We start from the raw sequence: 20013 nt of genomic DNA on the forward strand, positions 1-20013 counted from the left end.
AAGTCCTGTTGCTTTAAGCTGCAGGCTGTTGTCATGGACTCTGTAACCTGATAGTAATCAGGGCTTCGCAGGGGGAATACATGCGAGCGCCTCCACTCGAAATAATCGCCGGAGCGTGGCCTCGTTGGCTCCCAGGAGCCCCGACACACCGCCACAGCCCTGATTTAAATGGGTTCATTATTACACGGAAAAATACTGACAAAATACATCAGCAGGTCTGAGATTTATCTGCTGCATTTGCATTCTTCCCTTTGGAAAATACACGGTTCAGCTGTTCCACTTTGGTGTTTGACTGAAAGCAACAGAGACTTTGAAAATACATGTTAAGGCTGTTTGGATCAAATGTGCAACTCTTGGTGGTGAAATCTGTCTCTGTTGATGTTTTATGGTGTTTCTCTGATATCACCACTGTGAGAGATTTGGGATCACAAGCCTGCTGCAACGATTTCTCCTACAGATGGCATTTCCAGGGAAACATTTTTGTGCAGCGAACCGTAGCAGCTTTAAAATATTTGAAGCACATTTTTAACGAACTAAACAAACAAAAAATTCTACAAAACTACATAGGTAAAAGGTAAAAAAAAAAAACTTGGTTAGGTTTGGTAAAAAGATTGTGGTTTGGCTTAAAATCAAATTGAAACAAACAAAAAATAACAAAGTACTTGTTTCACAGTAACATCAGTGTCCTGGTGAAAGTCCACCATCCAGATCTTCTCCCTATGTGGATTTCCATGGACTCGTTGGAGTCTCATTTGTGATGCGTTGAGAGCAGACTTGATCCACCACAAAAACAAACTTTCCCTCTCACGTAATTCACAATGGGTACGTCACTTTTAGGAGACCAGGCTGCCTGCTGTGACCTCTGACCTCAGACCAGTACAGCGGCTTGTTTAGGATCATCTTGTTTTCAAGACATACTGTATAAGACAAAAGCAACTACATTAAAGTGGCAACAGAACAGACTCCCTAAAAATAGTGAATAGGTGTTAAATGGCCACAGGACAGATGTTCATTAATGTTCCTTAAAAAAAGTACTGTTAGTGGACTTCTCCTCAATCCAGATCAATTTCAGCTCTTCACGTCCTTAACCATCTGTGGAGAAGCTTAAAGGTGTCTGGAGGTGTTCGAGACACTGAGAGACGTCTGTCCATTTTCCAAACCACAGCGCCACCTAGAGTTAAAAACAAAAGTCTGGAGGAGCTTTAAAGTTACATGCAAGTGATAGGTTTACATTGTAACAATAATCAATAATAATGACATTGTTGTAGTTTTTATTTAAGCTGATTGTGATTGTTTTTTTATAATTTAAATTTGAGTGTTTCTACCAAATGAATAAAGAGAAAATAAAACAATAGAATAAAGAGAGCAGACTCCCCTATATAGGGAAGAATATGTTGCCCTGGTAAATAAACCCAATTAACAAATGATTTGCTTCATGACTGGATTCAGAGATTGTTTGACATGAGAGTCAATTTGAATTAAGTGGAATTTAAAAAAAAGTAATGTATATGTAGATAATGTTGTATAAATATTAATCAAGTTATGTGACAATTATTATATTTGTGTGACTATGAATAAAATTATATGACAATAAATAAAATCCATCCATCCATCCATTTTCTACCGCTTATCCTGTATTTAGGGTCACGGGGGGGCTGGAGCCGATCCCAGCTGTCATTGGGCGAAGGCAGGGTACACCCTGGACAGGACGCCAGTCTATAAATAAAATCATGACACATAAAAGAGATGTTTATTGTGAAGAAGCTATATGTGCATTATTTAATGAAAATGGTTAGAACTGAAATCCATTACTACTACTACTACTACTACTACTACTACTACTACTACTACTACTAGTGCTACTTCTGCATAAATAGTCATAATATAACTATCACATGTCTCTGTTATGTAGAATATTTGACTCTAATAGTACCAGCAGGTGGCAGTGAAAGACCAGGAATACAAAATACTCAACTGTGGAAAACCTCAGCAGGAAGTCTTGACTGCTAACTGAGCATGCTCACTCCCACCCAAACGTAAATGTTTAACTGGAGTGTTTGTGCTCAGAGGTTAGTCCCTCTGGAGCCTCACACTCGTGCAGAATGGTGAGTTTTCACTTCATTACTTTCACTGAACCTAAACAGAAGAAACATATGTTGGATCTCTTCATGTTAATACTCACATGTGTTTACATGTGTGGTCCAGACACTACAAAGCTTTCACTCTACAAAACGGTCTCACCTTTACACCAAAAAGTGCTCTATCTAATAGAAACATACATCATAAGCCTAATGCATGTACAGATGTAGAAGAAGTCTTGTTGTCGTTTGGATCGAAGCAAACCGCAGCAACGGAAATAAGAACGAAGCATTATTTATTCCTGGATGTTTTCACATCCTCAACACTGAGAAAAGGCAACTAAATTCTTCTCAAGTGTCTCATGAGCCATTTGAATCATCTGATGCATGACAAGACTCATAAACGCATAAATGAAACATTGTCCAGTTTACTGCAGGCTGTTAATAAAATGAGGGAGTTATGTGTCTTAAGCTTGCCGCCTTTCAGCACAAGCATGTTTTCTCACATGCAGCTGAATCACAATGTCTTTATTAATAATAATAATAATAATAATAATAATAATAATAATAATAATAATAATAATAATAATAATAATAATAGTAACAATCTTTTTATAGTGGATTTACAGTTTCTACATTTTGAGCATATTTCAGTGGAAAAGTTGTTTAAACCTGAATTAAAGCTGACGTTAGAACTGAAAAGTGGTGAGTAAAGCTGAAAAGGACTGTTAATAAATGTAAAGTAATGTGTCGTTGATGCTGTTTTCATTAAGCTCTTTGTAAACCTGCTTCACTGTGAGCCCCTTTAATGTTGGGTCATGTGACACCATCCTCCCCCTGCCGGGGTCAGAGGTCACACTGGTGTTTGGTTAAACACAGTGATCCTGTTAAAGATCTGAATGGACCACACACACACACACACACACACACACACACACACATAGTTTACTTAACAGTAAAACCACACTGTGAAAATATTATACAACAAATTCAAAACGTGTATTGATAATAAATGTGTTATGATTGTATTAACAACTGGCTAACAGCACCTGATTATAAACAAAAAATGAATGTAAGCAACTTATTTACATCTTGATGAGGCTTTTCTTTTGTTATCTGTTGTGTTATTTATAAATAAGATTTTTACAACATTATGTCAATAGTAGAAGTAAGAATATACAGTACAGTAATTATACAGCCATTAATTAGTAACAGGGGGGGAAATCAAATCAAATAAAAATGCACAAATTAACAAATGACACCATCTGTTTCCTCCCAGACTTCAGCAGGAGGAGGGTCCTCTTTGCGGGTTCATGCGGTCCGGTTTGGTCCGGGTCAGGAGCTGTTGGGATCTCTGCAGGCGTTCGTGGAGGAAAGGCGCCTCCGTGCGCCGTTCATCATCACCTGTGTGGGCAGCGTCACCAAGGCAACGCTCCGGCTGGCCAACGCCACAGCAGGAAATAACAATGAGGTACCTGAGATTCATCCTCTGGAGTCCTGCTACAGTTTCAGACTTTCTTTACTTTTTTCTGTCGTTGTCTTAGTATGAAGTCTAAAGCTGACAGGAACTCAAACCGAAACCCAAACCTCCCTTTCCCGGGCCACATCAGCAAACTCTGATTTTATTTTTTATTTTTCCTCTTTTATTTTTAATATGTTTATGTCATTGTAAATCAATGAATCTCCCATCTTTTGAAATATTAATTTGTTGAATAAGGAAAATAGGTTTCTTTAAGAATTCAACTTAGAGATACAAGTGATTTTATATAAATAAAGTTGTGTTCTTGTAAATCAAATGATAATAAATAACGGTTTGATACTATAAATATAGTTTTGTGACTATAGATTAAGTGTTTTGCTGTAAATACAATTATAATAAATAGTTATGTAGATATGAATAAAGTTATGTTTTTGTAAATAAAGTTATAATTAATAATGTTATGTGACTATAAATAAAACTAAGTTACTGTAAATAAATACATAAAATAAATGAATACAGTGATTTTGTTTCCATGTTCCTGTCCCTCAGATGATGCACCTCAGTGGGCGGTTCGAGATCGTCTCCCTGGTCGGCACTCTGAACAGGGACGCCCACGTCCACATCTGCCTAGCGGACGAGGAGGGCAGGACGCTCGGGGGTCACGTGCTGGGAGACCTGGAGGTGTTCACCACGGCCGAGGTGGTCGTCGGCGAGGCGGTCGACCTGCAGTTCACCAGAGAGATGGACGAGCGGACCGGCTACCCCGAACTCGTGGTTCAGCCACACAAATGTGACAGTTAAAGGAGTAAAAACAGGTCTAACAGATACAGCTGCCGTCTGTCTTTATGAAAAAATATTACATTTGAATAATCTCATATCCACTGTAACCTCCTGCCACCTGCATATTAGGTTTATATAGAACAGACTATCTAAATGAACGTTTAGAAATGCTTGTCTAACAGAATTAGATGGTGAAGTTTCATTTATTTATTTATTGTTTTTAGTCAAACAAAAAATCCACAATTCAATTCATCTGATACAAAGAGGCCCAGACAGACCAGACACTGGTTTAATCTTTCACAAACGTATCGTATGTCTGAATATCTGAAAAGTAACAGCTGTGAAATTGACTGTCAAAAATAAAATTTTACTTGTATTATATAGCTTTTGTAAGATTTTATTTAGTATTTGTGAAAAAAACGAAGACTCGTGACATGTGTCCACCTCTTTGAGTTCAGCTAATTAGCTTTAGCATTAGCACTGAGACTAACGTGATTTTCAAAAACTATGATTTTTTTAAACAACTTAAATTGTGAAATATGTATCTGTATGTGGCGAGACTTAACTAAATAGATATCCTAACCACAACAGAAATCATGAGAAAATTAAATACAATCACAACCCATCCAGACCTAATTTTACCCTCTCAAAGTTTTTTAAAAATGATCCAAGAGCACAGGAGTTTATTGAAATATAAATAAAGTTCAGCTGAAAAACAGCTTTGTGCAGAATGAATCATGAACTTCTGCACAACGTTTTTTACGTGAACATCATTGTTACCCATGTTGCACCAGTGATATCGGTGACGTGAGGTGCCTGCAAAAAGCCCAAAGATCCTAAAAGACAGAACCCACCCAGGACCAGTCAGACTTCAGAGCAGCATCTTTCCTCTGGCGGTTTTTTGTCGTGTGACAATAGATCCTTTCAGCTGCTTCTTCTTGTACAATGTTTTGAAATTTGGTCGGCGATCTGAGATGCGAGCAATTCAAAGATTTTAAAATGACGAGCCATATTTCACGTGTTGCAGACCACGTTGTCTGAGTTTATTTTCGCTTGTCGACATTGTTGAACTTTGTATCAAACCGCCAATGGACGAAATCCATGTGATGTGGATTGCAACGTGTAGTGTGAGTTAACACGACATCCGCGATGAATAAAAACATGCAGCGTCTGTCTGCTCGGCTTTAAGCACAACATCATCAGGAGATGCAGCTCGTCTTCAGCCCCAGCAGCCAATAGGAGCGACTCCGCGGGGGTCGCAGCTTTCTGCTAATAGATGTTAAACTGAGCCGCGGCCTTTCAGAGCCTCTGACCCCCCCGGTTGGGACAAGACAAAGTGAGAACCCCCCTCGAAGGATTAGCCGCGACCTCGCCTCGGTCATGGCCGCCGCTGCGAAGAAAGGAAGGGCTCTGTTTGCCGTGTGGCGTGCGGGTCGGGGGGAGGGGAGTGGTAACGGCCTTTTGATGGAATCTAGTTGGTAATTGGACCTTCATCACCATGAACACACACACTCATTTGACTCAATCCCACATTCACCGTCCTGCTGCCACAAATACTCACTAAATGTGGATTCATTAATACACTGTTTCCAAATCTTTCTTTGATAAAACTGCTGTTTTACAAGATAACTGAATCTTTAAAAAAAGACTATCTGTCAGTGTTTTTACAGATTAACAACCAATGGGCTTTGGGTTGATCGTACGGCTGAACCTCATACAACAGTTCATATATATCTTCCGAAAAGTTTTTTTTGTCATTTTTTGTGTTTGAGCGTGGAAATGAACTAACGATATAGCGGAGTACGTACCCGAACAGACAATGAAGTCCCTCATGCGTGCCTTTTAGTGCATGTGAGCGCCCCCCACTGGCTAGTCATGGCTTCTCTCTGCACTGAGCTCATTGTTACAGTTTGCACTGTTAGCACCGTTAGCTGGTAGCAGCTGGCTCAGCCGTCGCCATGTTGAGGCACAATATGCTTTGCAATTCATATTTAGCACCTAAAGTATGGAAGTCACGTGACATATAAGTCATCGTCAACGTCTCTTTTCACACAGGACAGCGTGGGTGAAAGTCACGCGTCCACCCGACCTCCTTCCTACGCAGACTTCATCACTCTTCATACCACCTGTCCTCATGATGATGTGGATCACATTTGAACTCTTTACATGGTTTATATACAACTGACAATGCTTCGCCAACAGTGTGTGAGGGACAACAGTGTGTGAGGGACAACAGTGTGCAGGATTTCTGGTTCCTTTCAGGTTTTGTGTTGTGTTACTGTATTTGTAGTTTTGTAGACATTTCTCTTCCCTCTAGCTGTAACAGACAGAAAGTCTCAGGTGAAGTTAGTCAGTTTCTCCAAAATACTCTGGAAAAGTATGAATCAAATGCTGAATATCTTGCATGTATGCTGGTGCAGTGATGTTAGCCTCATAACTTATAATAATGATTACAATAAACCAATGTAAGAATAAAGCTTCCTAAATGCGGTGATGGATGATCTATCAGCAGTGAATCTGCAAGTTGATTATTTATTTTTTATAATCAACTATACAGAGAATAAATCAATGTAAAACTGAAGGCTGGTGTGTAATATGCCCAATAGGAGTTTAAAGAATGTTTGATTTGTTATCGATTCCTTAGAGAAACGGTTAAAGGCACCAGCGTTGTCCCGGTCCGGATGGAAAACTCCGGCTAGTTGGCGGGTTTTTGCAGCGCTTGTGTTGCCTCCAGGAGGACGAGGCGCCACGTCAGCGGGGCAGCCGGCCTGCCGCCACATTAAAGCCCAGCTACAAAGCGACCCCGCTGCAGCTTTGTGCTTTTGTTTTGCTTGTGTCGAAGCAGCATGGTGGCCGAGAAGCGTTGGTGGTCTGCCCCGGAGCCCCCTGGGAGGCAGGTTTTCACGCATCCAACTAAAGCAGCTCAGTTCTCGTTGCTGACAAATTGGAAGGCGACGCCGCCGCCCAAAGCGGATGTTCTGGATTTGAAACGTAGCTTTTGATCTAAAGATCACTCTCAATTTATTTTTCTCTCTCTTTAAATGGCATCTTCATGCGGCCGAGGTGATTAAACATTCGCGGTGTTGTTTTCCCTCTGCTTACTTATAATTCTTACGCTGCCACAGAAGAAAATGCCTTATGTTTGAAACGGTGGTGAATAACAAGTTAGTGCTAATGTTGGTGTTCTTTATGCTTTCCGTTGGCGTCCCGCTGTGAGGCACCAATTACATTTTACTGTGAGGCTCTTGCTCGACAAAGAGTTGGCTTTCATCTCTGCGGCTGTCGTGTTGAAGACCGCTGCGGCTGTGTTCACGCTGCTATGTGTCCCCGATGTTCCTATTTTTGGACATGTATTTGATTTTTGTTTGTTTTTTAAATAAAATCCAAGCTCTGATTGCTGCCAATTTATTTGATATTCAAACACAAATCCGTAGGTTTTTACACAGAAGCCTCACATTTCCTCAGCATCCTTTAGTTCTGATTACACAGCCTTGTTAAACATGTAACACAGCTTTACATTAGTGATGCATGGTGCTGAAACAAAGTCAAAGTTGACTGATGATGTTTCCGTGAAGGTGGCTTTTAATCTTAAGATGTCAGCCATGTTATCTCCCCGGAGATTTGCTGCTGTGTGGACTAATTCAAATTCAAAAAATGCCTACAGGAATGCATTCTGTCTCTATTTCTTGTATTTTCCTTGTGTATCCGATTGGCTGTAATTGCATTTTGTTGTGCTTGCCTGTGATACATAATGACAATAAATAATCCTCGAAAGAGTTCAGTCACCTACAAAAGACTATATAAGAAGTGGACGTCATCATCATGATGTCATCCATTGGTTTGGACTACCGCTTTTAAGCCTCGATTTTGCCCGTCGCTTTCTTGGATTTTTTGCAACCAGTGAAGGAAGTGACCATATTTGGACTTTGGAAGAGCGACGGGTGGAACTGAAGAACACAAGCAGCAGAGTCCCCCCCCCCCACCCGAGCAGCAATCTGAGCAGAAGACTGAGATAATATATCAATTAAGAAGTTTGGTCTTTTGTCGAGGGAACCAGTTCTTGTTGGACTACAAGAATGTGTTTTCCCTGCTGTCCTCTATGCTGACGTGGTCTACAACGGGGTACGCTGAAAGCCTGGTTTGTGTCATCGGGGGCCTCGGTACCAGATGGCGAGGGCCACTGACCAAGCGTCGCTATTTAACGAGCTGGAAGTGAGAATGATTTGGACACTGGCTTGATGCTGTGATTGGTTAGAAAGCAAAGCAGGGTTTGAACATCTCACTCTTGTCATTCTTTATACAACTGTTTATGTGAACGACCATTTCAGCTCTGAATGTGTGAAAACGAGGTCGCACAGCTTTAAAACTAGCATTGGTTTTTCTAGCGTTACCTGCTCTGCTCAGGTGAATCTCCTCTCAGCGTCTCAGAGTGACAGACGAGGAGCAGGAAAACTGTTGAGGAGGCTCATAATTCCTCCGTTTAGTATCTGCTCTTTTCCTCATTAGTGCCTTCTCCTCCCTGCCGCCTTTTGTCCGTGTTATCTGTGCGAGTAATGAGCCGTGTGAGCGGCGGCGGGACTCGGCTGCCGCTACGCCGCCCCCTCTCCGCCTCACTTCAAACAAGACCAACCCAGGTCATTTGTAAGTCGGCTGCTAAACAGCCTCCTGTTTGGGGGGAAACAAAAGAAGCCGTGGCGCTGATCAGCCGTCTTTCATGTGGCAGCCAAAGAGCTCCCAGGCTAATGACACGCAGCTCTGTTTGAATGTCGCAGCATGAGGCGGAGGGCCAGACGAATAACACAGATCAAAACATCGGAGCTGCCGCGGTCAGTGTGGATGGAAGTTGTCACAAGTTTAGTGAGTTTTTGCACAAACGCTGTGGTGGTTTTAAACGGAGAGAAAAGTTTCTCTTCGGAGGTCAAAGAAGGTCACGGATCCTTCACCGAAGTAAAAGTGTCCATACAAGGGTGGAAGAAATACTCAGTTGCAAGCCTGCGGTTAACACAAAACAACATCTGTATTAAAATGTTCTTGAGTAGCTAAAGTTAAAGGTGCTCATGGTGAAGAAGTTTAGTTCCACTGTTGGTCAAGAGGTTCATTCTTTCAGATCAGTTAAAGACAATATGAAAGCAAGGTGGGAAGGAAAAAACTGAAAAGCAAAAGAGACAAATTAGATGAGAATAAAAAGAATGCAGAATAAAGCAGGAAAACATGAAATAAGAACCAACATTTTTCTTTAGAAAATGTGAAATAAGGTTGTAAGATATTTACCATGTTTGTATTATTTGGTGTCTATCAGTGATGCGTGGGCTGATCCAAAATAAGCATTCACCCACAGTAACGAGTCAAACTATTGTCAATTATATTCATGTCATTTGGGGGCGGGTCAGTTAAAATAAAATGTATGCCTATTAGGATGTAGCAACATGTCAATCACAAGGTAGCCCCGCCCTAAATCATCCCTTGCTTTATGGTTTATTTGACTCTAAATGGACCATCATTTACTAAATGAACTTCATGCTGGATTGAAGAAGACTTGAAACTAGAGATTGAGACCATAAACTCATATTTCCAATGTTTACTGAGATAATAAGAGAGAAAAAGGCTAATTTTATAATAGACGTCCATACAATCAGACTTCTTTTTCCAACCAGAGGAGTTGCTGATGGTCAGTAGAGAGAAAGAAAGTTTAAGGCACTTCGGAATTGGCTTCATTTTTCACTTTTTCAGATCTGTTGCTGCTTTAGTTAAAAGCTTCGATGGAGGTCAGTGTGATGAAAGCCTGTCTCTCTCACTGGGTCAGATCGCTGCAGCTTGATGTCGTTGGAGAAGTTTGATCACAAACGTTTTAAGTCACAGCGTTCATGGACACAGATGAGAAGTCTCCTCTCAAAGGCTGAAAACACAGTATGAGATCATCTGATGGATTGGCCTTTTAGTGGGCATGTTTAAAATACTGTCAGAAGATTCCTGTTAACGAATCTTGTTGATACAAGTTCAGTGAAACTGGAATCTCTGCTATTTTGCAGGTTTACTTGAGCCAACCCTGAATACAAGATTAAGCGGTAGAGGATGGATGGCGGTTGAGCCAGATGCTTTTAACAAAGAACACAACAATTATTTTGCAAGATGTTTTTATTTTTAAGTTTATCTACAATAAATCAGTGGTTTTGCAATTTTTCTTCATAAATTCAAAAACAGAAACGCTGTCATGTTAATCGTGGACAGAAGCTGCGTTTCCATCAGTCATATCAGCACATTCTCACTCCCAACTCGTCAAATACTGAAGCCTGGTTGGTAGCTCTGAGCTTCAAACTACGATACCTACCCCTGTAGCATGAGTTTAGGAAATGTCAGGGAGAGTCATGTCATCATTACATGCATTTTTTTTTTTCAAAATAAACTTCATAGGAAGTTAGGTTTAGGCAACAAAACAACTGACTGTTTCAGGTAAAATTCCTCAGAGTTAATAAGATAAAGAATTTGGTCACAAAGCGTACAAAGAGTCAACACCAAACTCATCAGCTGTGGACTTGACTTTGGAACCCTGTTCACCACCAGGGGGCAGCATGAGACAAGAAGTCCTTGAGAGGACTATTAAGTCAGGAGGAGGTCTCTGTCCAAGGATTTACCATGTATTTGATGTTTGTGTTGTGTCAGATGTTTCACAGTGGTTTTGATCGCTGACCTGTCAGTAACAAGAGCGTATTTTTAATAGAATATTTAGAGAAAATGAACACTTTAAAAATGTATGTTCAACACAGTGAAGACGTCTGTGAGTATGAACTTGAAAGGCTGAGGAGACATCTTTATGTTCTCAGATCTTCATCAGCAGTGGTTTGAACATGGTGAGATTTTCCCGAGGAAGAGGAACAGCAGGGTTCATCCTCTGTAGATGGTGAAGCTTTTAAAGGAAAATTTTATTTTGTATGCATCTCTTTAGATTCCTGTAGCTATATGTTCCGATCTAACAGGGAATTCAGATTCAATTTGTTGAAATTACACATTGTATAGCTTCCTTAGTTTACTCTTTTATTCAAAAAATCATTTTAAAATGTAACAGTGGTCTGCCTTAATTTGTATTCTTTGATTTACTCATTGATTTCGTTGTCAAAACCAGGACAACTTGAATGCACAGAGGACACAATACATCGCATAAATACATTTAAATAAATTTATAACATTTTCCAGGTTTAAAAATACACTATCAGATATTCTACAAATTTATAAAGTTATAGCTGATGAAGTTAAAGAGTAAAATCACCTCCAAATCATTATAATTCTGTGAATAATTCCATTGTCCACATGTTCAGATAAATTCATATTTTTACTTTTTGGTGGCACAAGAGGAAAAGTCCCAGAATCACCTGAATCGTTGGGATCATCCTCTGGGGACCAATAATGTCTGAGCCAAGTGTGCCAGTCCATCCACTAGATGTTGAAATAATGTGTTTAATAGTTCATAGTAAATAGTGTTGTTTGAAGCATCAAAGTGTTTTATCCCATTAATTAATTTTTTTCTGAAAGAACATTTACTCGAGTACTGTATTAATCACAGTATTGAGGTACTTTATACTTTATACAGGGAAATGTACTTTTTACTCCACTTATTTGTTATATTTCATTTCTGCTAAAACATCTGCTGAATGCTGCACACTGACCCTTTAACTCAAATATCTGTAAAGTAACTTAAGTTTTCAAATCAATTTAGTGGAGTAAAATGTACAATATTTCCCTGTTTCCCTTTACTCAAGTAAAGTCAAGTACCTCCAAATGTGTACTTAAGTGTGATACTTGAATAAATGTTACCACACACTTTACGTGACCTCCCAGTAGCTGTCTGCTGAAGCTGCTGCTGCACATGATTTTGGGGAAACCGAGGTTGCCAGACGTGAGTAGACAGAAAGATAACAACATTATTGTTTTGCTCCTCCAGCTGAAGTTGAGCTTCACCGATAAATCTGATTATTTCTACATTTGAGAAATGTTTGTGTAAGTGAGACTCGGTGTTCGGATCGGATCCCATTTAAAAAACGTGTGGTGAACTTCCATTAACACTAATTGAGTCCCACTCTAGTGATGCTAAAGGGGGAGGGGAGGGGGAGGAGGGGGAGGGTTTGTGTTGTTTCCCCTCTAATGTGCAGGTAAGGACCCCTCATGGCTGCGTCTCCCCCGGCCCGCTGCCAGCACCGGCTCTCCCCTCTAAGTGAACGCCTTCATTGAGACAAATTTAGCTCAATTAAAGCGCTTTACCTCTGCCAAGAGTGTTTCACACCATCAGAGCGCTGCTGCCTTTTCAATTAGCAGACTCACCACTGATCCTATTACTGAGTGTGCTGGTGGAAAACGGCTGCTGCTGCTCCGCCGGTCACTTCCAACATCCGTAATGGAGATCAATGGTGTTTTGAAAGACGAGGAAACAAACAGGCGGGTGAATAAATGAGCAAATGAGCCTGGATATGTAAATCAGTAATGGTAATATTTGATTGGCAGTTGTTCAGGACTAGTGGATTGTCAAGAAATGTTTAGTGCGGTTATTTGTGTTCCCCAGAGGATGAATCCTTCTTGACTTTCATGATCCTTCGAGGTTGACAGTTTTGTTTTTTTTGGAGTGAAATATCTCATAACTACTGGATGAATGGATTGGAATGAACTTTGAACATTAATGATGAATTATAATCACTTTAGTTGACATGGACTCTTGCACCATCATCAGGTCACAATTTGTATTTGTCCAAAAGTTTGATTCATAACCAAATTGCTGCAAAAGTAATGACATCCTGCTTCTACATGTTTCTGTACTTTGGCTAACATGCAACATTTAGATATATAAACATGAAAAGTAATTAAAAATATAAATGGAACCCGTGACAGGATACATGGAGGTGCAACACTCCCTCCACATCGGCAGTGGAAGAACTGTAAACTGATTCCTTCACACCATCGCCATGGTGACAGTGGCCTATGTTGCTATATAATTAGTTTAAAGCCTCATTTTGTTGTGTAGTACAGTTGTGTGTTTCTGAATGAAATGATATTGTGGCTTCAGCTGATTTTTGCTTGACAATTGTGGCATGACCTCCTCCTGGTCATTCACCTTGAGCTCTTTCTCACTTCCTCAACCTCCCTTACATCATTATCTCCACCAGGAGGATCGTGAAATTGGTTGCTTGAGTGAGTGAGAGTGTCCACGGCTAATATCTCATTCTGCTGCAGCAAACTGAATCATTTTGGCCAGTTATGGCTGCATGCTCAAGGACTTGTTGCAGTGACTCACACACTCAACACGCTGCTCTACTGGATACCTCGTATTGTTTTGGCCGGTGTGTTTGCAGCCGAACTCTTCAACAACACTTGAACCCTTTCAACAGCAACCAAACAGAGGAATGTGTGCACTTCACCATCTGGGGCCTCATTTAGAAAGCTTGCTAAAAGGGGCTGGAAACGTGCGTACGCCACTTTCCACGCAAAGGTTGTGATCTATTAAAACCAAACCGTTTTTAAAGGAATCTTTTATTAATTAGGCCATTTCTTGCACAGTTTAATAGATGAGGCCCCAGGTCTCCAAGAAATGACATTCTCACACAACACTGTATTGTGGATTACTTTTTGAGGGGAAGGTATTTGTTCATGGATTACGTTTGCTGTTGACTCAGAACTTATTTTTAAATGAGTCCACATAGTGAGATGGTGGACGGGTCATAACAGGACTTTCACCAGGAGAATGCTGTTCGTGCCCCATGTGAACAAAGTACTTTTGCTGTGTTTGTTTTTTATTTCAATTCCATATTCATTTTAAGCCAAACCAAGGTTTTACAAAACCTCACTTTGCCCCCATTACTTTACCATGTAGTTTTGTTGCATTTTTGTTTGTTTGTTAACCACATGTTTGATACTATTTCAAATTACAACTAGTGCAGAAAAAATAAGTTTCTATGGAAACGTAATAGAGGTAATTGTATGGGAACGTCATTTCGTTGTAAACGCAGTTCTGCGGGTGGCCATTATAAAAGTCAAGTCAAGTAAATAAAACACTTGCCGTCACTATTGTCTGTAGCTTGGCTATTTAAAAACGTCAGGTTTTCGTAGGACCAAAACAATGACCTAAAAGTTAGAAATATCTGTAGAGTTGATGATAATTTTCTGTGGGTTCACTTTCTTTTAGAGCAGTCGTTTTCCAAAAGTACTACAGGATTCAAAGTTTTCCCACTCAAAACAAAGGAAAACAAAATGGCAGCAATCACGTTGTCCCTACGTGGCACCTGAAAACATTCCCACAAAGAGACATCACAGTGCTTTGTACAACTCAGGAGGGAGGAATGAGACGTAAAATGTGTGCGTTTATTAGAGGGATAATGAAAAACCAAACCCCAGCGGGTCTATATTCCTGCAGCACAATGGGCAGAAACCGACTCAAAGAGGCTCAGATGTGAAGACATTCTGCGAGCCGCCGAGGACACATCACAACCTTGGAGACATAAATTGCTGCATTATACCATGTGAATTCCTGCTGAGCTTTTCATGTGCAGGCTAAAGGGATCAGCTAATCAAAGACGCAATTTAGCCAGCGGTTTTGTTAGCATGAAACTACAATATTCAGTCTGAATGAGACTGACAGGACGGCGAAAATAGATCCTTTATTCCCTCGATGAGCTCTTCTATTAAACCTTTTATTAATCAGATGATTCATATCTCCTGTATTAAATATAGAAGTCCCTGTACTTCAGCATCGCAGATTAAAGGGTTTTAAATGTTGTTTAAATACTTAAACGAGAGCTGCAGCGTCTTTCTGTGAGATTCATACTCAGAAACTGTTTTTTTTCTGTTCAGATTTAATGCCTCACTGTGTCTGTATGTGTGTGTGTGTGTGTGTCTGTATGTGTGTGTGTCTGTGTGTGTGTGTGTGTCTGTGTGTGTGTGTGTCTGTGTGTGTGTGTCTGTATGTGTGTGTGTCTGTGTGTGTGTGTGTGTCTGTGTGTGTGTGTGTCTGTCTGTATATGTGTGTATGTGTGTGTGTGTGTGTGTGTGTGTGTGTGTGTGTGTGTGTGTGTGTGTGTGTGTGTCTGTGTGTGTGTGTGTGTGTGTGTGTGTGTGTGTCTGTGTGTGTGTGTGCGTGCGTGCGTGTGTGTGTGTCTGTGTGTGTGTGTGTGTCTGTCTGTGTGTGTGTCTGTGTGTGTGTGTGTGTGTGTGTGTGTGTGTCTGTGTGTCTGTGTCTGTGTGTGTGTGTGTGTGTGTCTGTGTGTGTGTCTGTGTGTGTCTGTGTCTGTGTATGTGTGTGTGTGTGTGTGTGTGTGTGTGTGTGTGTGTGTGTGTGTGTGTGTGTGTGTCTGTCTGTGTGTCTGTGTGTGTGTGTGTGTGTGTGTGTGTGTGTGTGTGTGTGTGTGTGTGTCTGTGTGTCTGTGTGTGTGTGTGTGTGTGTGTGTGTGTGTGTGTGTGTGTGTGTGTCTGTGTGTGTGTGTGTGTGTGTCTGTGTATGTGTGTGTGTGTGTGTCTGTATGTGTGTGTGTGTGTGTGTGTGTGTGTGTGTGTGTGTGTGTGTGTGTGTGTGTGTGTGCATGTGTGTGTGTGTCTGTATGTGTGTGTGTGTGCATGTGTGTGTGTGTCCGAATGTGTGTGTGTATGTGTGTGTGTGTGTGTGTGTGTGTGTGTGTGTGTCTGTGTGTGTGTGTGTGTGTGTGTGTCTGTATGTGTGTGTGTGTGTGTGCATGTGTGTGTGTCTGTATGTGTGTGTGTGTGTGTCTGTATGTGTGTGTGTGTGTGTGTGTGTGTGTGTGTGTGTGTCTGTATGTGTGTGTGTGTGTGTGTGTGTGTGTCTGTGTGTGTGTGTGTGTGTGTGTGTGTGTGTCTGTATGTGTGTGTGTGTGTGTGTGCATGTGTGTGTGTGTCTGTATGTGTGTGTGTGTGTGTGTGTGTGTGTGTGTGTGTGTGTGTCTGTATGTGTGTGTGTGTGTGTCTGTATGTGTCTGTGTGTGTGTGTGTGTGTCTGTATGTGTGTGTGTGTGCATGTGTGTGTGTGTCTGTATGTGTGTGTGTGTGTGTGTGTGTGTGTGTCTGTGTGTGTGTGTGTGTGTGTGTGTGTGTGTGTGTGCATGTGTGTGTGTGTCTGTATGTGTGTGTGTGTGTGTGTGTGTGTGTGTCTGTGTCTGTGTGTGTGTCTGTGTGTGTCTGTGTGTGTGTGTGTTTGTGTGTGTGTGTGTGGGATTATCTCCCGTCTCGATAGAGCAGATCTGTATTATGTGTTCGATCATTGTCATTATTATGTTATTGATTTAACTTTATATAAACATATACAAGGAATTTCATTTGTTTTCCTGCTTTGTTTTTGCTCTCAGTTTATTTATGTTTAGAAATCAGAATCCGATAGAGGTTAATTGCTAACTTGCACAATGATGTGATTGGAAAAAATCTAAATTTAAGAATGTATAGTATAAGCAATGTCCAACAATACATTAACATAGAAGGAATACAAGGAACACCAAGCCGGGCATGGTAAACATAAACATTATGTGCTTTATGTGATTTACTAAATAATTTTGCACCTGAGAAGAATAAGATGCATAGGGATGCAAACAGGGAGGCTGAGAGCTTCACACTGGTTCTACTGGTGAGGATCCACCAGGTGAGGGCGCTCTCCCTCTTTAAGTCTGCTGCATGTTGGTGTTGGAGGACATGAAGTCAGGGAATTACTGAAATATCAGCTCACATCCAAACTGGGAAAGAACTTCATGTTTGGTTTCATCAGCTGTTTGCCGCTTTCAGTTCTGACTCCTGGACCCTGAAACTGAAGCTTGTTCATGTTTGGTTGTTTGTCGACTCGTATCAATTCCCACTTTTTGCTTTTAAAACAAGAAATTATAGAAATGAGCCTGCAGGAAGTCCGGGCCCAGAATCAGCGTGCACGTTCGCATGAATTCAGTGAATGCATCATCTGCAGCTGTGAAAGTGTGTTTTGGTGTTACATCAGCTGTAACACCTCTGTCTGAGGGAGGTTTCCCCTCACATCTGGGATTTGCATCAGATTCCCCTTCATCTCCTCTGTTTCCCTCCACAAACAGTGAAATGATGGCGTGGTCCTATTACCTGCAACTCCAGCGTAAATGTTTATGGAAATGGCCCGTCGGTGCAGGCCAAGTGTTTTCCATCAGCAGCTCTTTGCAGTAATAATACTGCAGTGTTGATGTCAGACCCGCCTTGCCTGAAGAGGGGAGGCTAATGGCCCTCTCCCCCCTCTCCCTCACCCTCCTCCTACATGAACCACAGATATGAGGAGGCAAATACAAAAAAATCTAATTCACCTTAAATGTGGTGCTGCAGGGTTGGGAAGCGAGAGGGCATCTGTTCAGAGAGTCCCCATTAAAGGAGCATTATGTAACATCAGACTGCATGATGGAGATTCAACCACAATACAATTACAGGGAACACGGACGCCAGTCTGCCGAGCTCACACATTTCACACACTGGGGGTTTGTTGCATTTCAATTTGAATGTTTAACGTCAATTAAATCAACAATAGTTATCCTTTTGATTAAGAGCTCGCTATTATTTAATTTTAAAGTAAAAATTAATTCCCATTATTTGTGACCGTATTGTTAGTGAATTTTATTTAGTTTTTTGTATGTTTAATTGTTGCTTTAAAGATTTACCTGATTTATTTGCTTTTAATTTATCCATGAAGATTTTAATTTTTTTTATTTATTTGATATTTTATATAATGCCATACATTCTAATTGGGGGGAGTTCTTAGCAATAAAGATATTCTTTCTTTTTCAAGATTTCCAAATCATCTAATCATTGTATCGCTATTAAAAATTGCTCTGCTCATTTTGTCTTTTCTTTAATTTTCTTTGCAGGTAAACGGAGGTTTCAGAGGTTTATTTATTAATTATTTCAGAGGTAAATATTGTTCTTCTAACGTCACTACATTCACCAGCTTTAGTTCCTTTAAAAATTCGGATTTTTGCCCAAAAAACCTATGAAAAGTTTATAAAATAAGATTTTTTTGTTAACTACTCAAACATTTATAAGAAGACTTCAGGGTTGTGAATGTGTCACTTTGGGTAATTGCGACGGCATTTTATCTTCCTTATTTTTACCAACCAAACAATCAATAGATTAATGGAGAAAATCAGAATCAGAAATATTTCATTGACCCCTGGTTGGGGAATATTGCTGTGTTACAGCTTAGAACGAAACAATACAACAAAAACAGAAACAAAGGACCAAGTAAAAAGCAAAGTCAATTAGTCATGAGAGTACACTATAGAATACAATATATGCAGAGAATATAAGTTAAAATGAATAAATAAATAAAATCAATGTGTGCAAATCATGCATCATGCAGAGTAACAAGTAACTGCTGACAGGTGAAATAACGCCAACCTGCTGCCCAGCACACACTCTGGTCCTTCATGTAGATTAGCCCACTGTCAATGTGTAATGATAATAACAATAAACTTTAGTTATAGAGCACCTTTCATAACATAAAATGCAGCTCAAAGTGCTGCTGAAACACTTTTTAAGCTACAAATGTCATAATACAAGTATGGGAAATATTGAGTACTCCTAAGTACCTGTAGTCCTCCACCATGTCGACACTGACCTCCTGGAAACAGGGGTCACTACGCAGATCCACAATCAACTCCTTTGTTTTGTTGTAGTGTGCTGCATGGATGACACATTTTCATAAGCCAACAGGAAGGTAACATCACACTGGTTCCCTTGACAAAAAGACACTGGATTTATCCACTGGATTTTGGATTATAAATAAACATGTGGCAAACAAGCGTTTCTGATACTTACAGGTTTTGTTCAGCAAGTTAATCTTAAAAATGCATTCAACCGAAGTAAATGCTTACATTCGGCTATAATCAAATTAAACCATGGTCACATGACTTCACGTCTTCATGTCAAGGTGGACTGGTGCTCTAGTGAGGATGCTTAGTCTCATTTAGCCACTTGGTAACTACCGCCACGCAGTGCTTGGAATGGCTTGTCCAGGTGGGCATAGACACGTCTGTCAGCAAATAATCAGCAGATTGATCCATAATTAAACTAATTATTGGTTAATACACAGAGCAATTTTATATTTTTAATACTTTTCCTGATTATACTTACATACTTGTACATAAGTATAATTTTCAATACAGATTTTTTACTTGTAAAGGAGTATTTACAGTGTGATAGCATTATTTTTACATAAAGTTACAGTGTCTGAATACTAAACATTCTATTACTGTATGCTGATAAAGGTTTGCCTGCTGCAGTACCGTATCTGGTCATTGGGTGTCGCTGTGGGCACATGTGGCGCTCCGAATGATCCGGATAAAGCCAACATGTACCGGAAGCAATATTCAATGGCCGTGGCCAACAGCATGTAGCCGACTCACATACAACAAGTCTCGTGTTTTAATTCAGCTATTTTAACTCTTTTCCTACGCGTTCACGTTTTTATTATCGATTATTCGCCGGAGATGGGAGTCCCGGCATTTTTCCGTTGGCTTAGCCGAAAGTATGCGTCAATTATTGTGCATTGTGTGGAGGAGAAGGTAAGTGGACAGCATGTTAGCTAGCAACAGACAACGCTTTTCTTGTTGCGTAGACGCTAGCGGGGTGATTTTAACGTGTGATATTTCAGTACATAGTACAAGTGCATATTTTTGATGATTAAAGCTGGTT

At 40.4% G+C, this 20013-nt stretch overlaps 2 protein-coding genes across 4 annotated transcripts in view; both read left to right on the plus strand.

Moving 5' to 3' along the window:
* The first annotated feature begins 2048 nt into the window (after nucleotides 1-2048).
* On the plus strand, nucleotides 2049-5163 carry LOC311026834 (bifunctional protein GlmU-like). Its single transcript, XM_084030528.1, has 3 exons — nucleotides 2049-2105; nucleotides 3358-3549; nucleotides 4108-5163. The coding sequence occupies exons 1-3, from the start codon at nucleotides 2103-2105 to the stop codon at nucleotides 4357-4359; spliced, it is 447 nt and encodes a 148-aa protein (XP_083886654.1). The 5' UTR covers nucleotides 2049-2102; the 3' UTR covers nucleotides 4360-5163.
* Nucleotides 5164-19683: 14520 nt separating this feature from the next.
* xrn2 (5'-3' exoribonuclease 2) overlaps nucleotides 19684-20013 on the plus strand; it is a 239777-nt gene continuing 239447 nt past the window's right edge. For all 3 annotated transcript variants that reach the window (XM_084031057.1, XM_084031058.1, XM_084031056.1), the window contains exon 1: nucleotides 19684-19883. In XM_084031057.1, coding sequence (XP_083887183.1) covers nucleotides 19809-19883 — 75 coding nt within the window. In that variant the 5' untranslated portion in view covers nucleotides 19684-19808. The remainder of the gene's footprint in view (nucleotides 19884-20013) is intronic.

Source organism: Eutrigla gurnardus (assembly GCF_963514095.1).
Source record: "Eutrigla gurnardus genome assembly, chromosome: 16".
Taxonomy (NCBI): domain Eukaryota; kingdom Metazoa; phylum Chordata; class Actinopteri; order Perciformes; family Triglidae; genus Eutrigla; species Eutrigla gurnardus.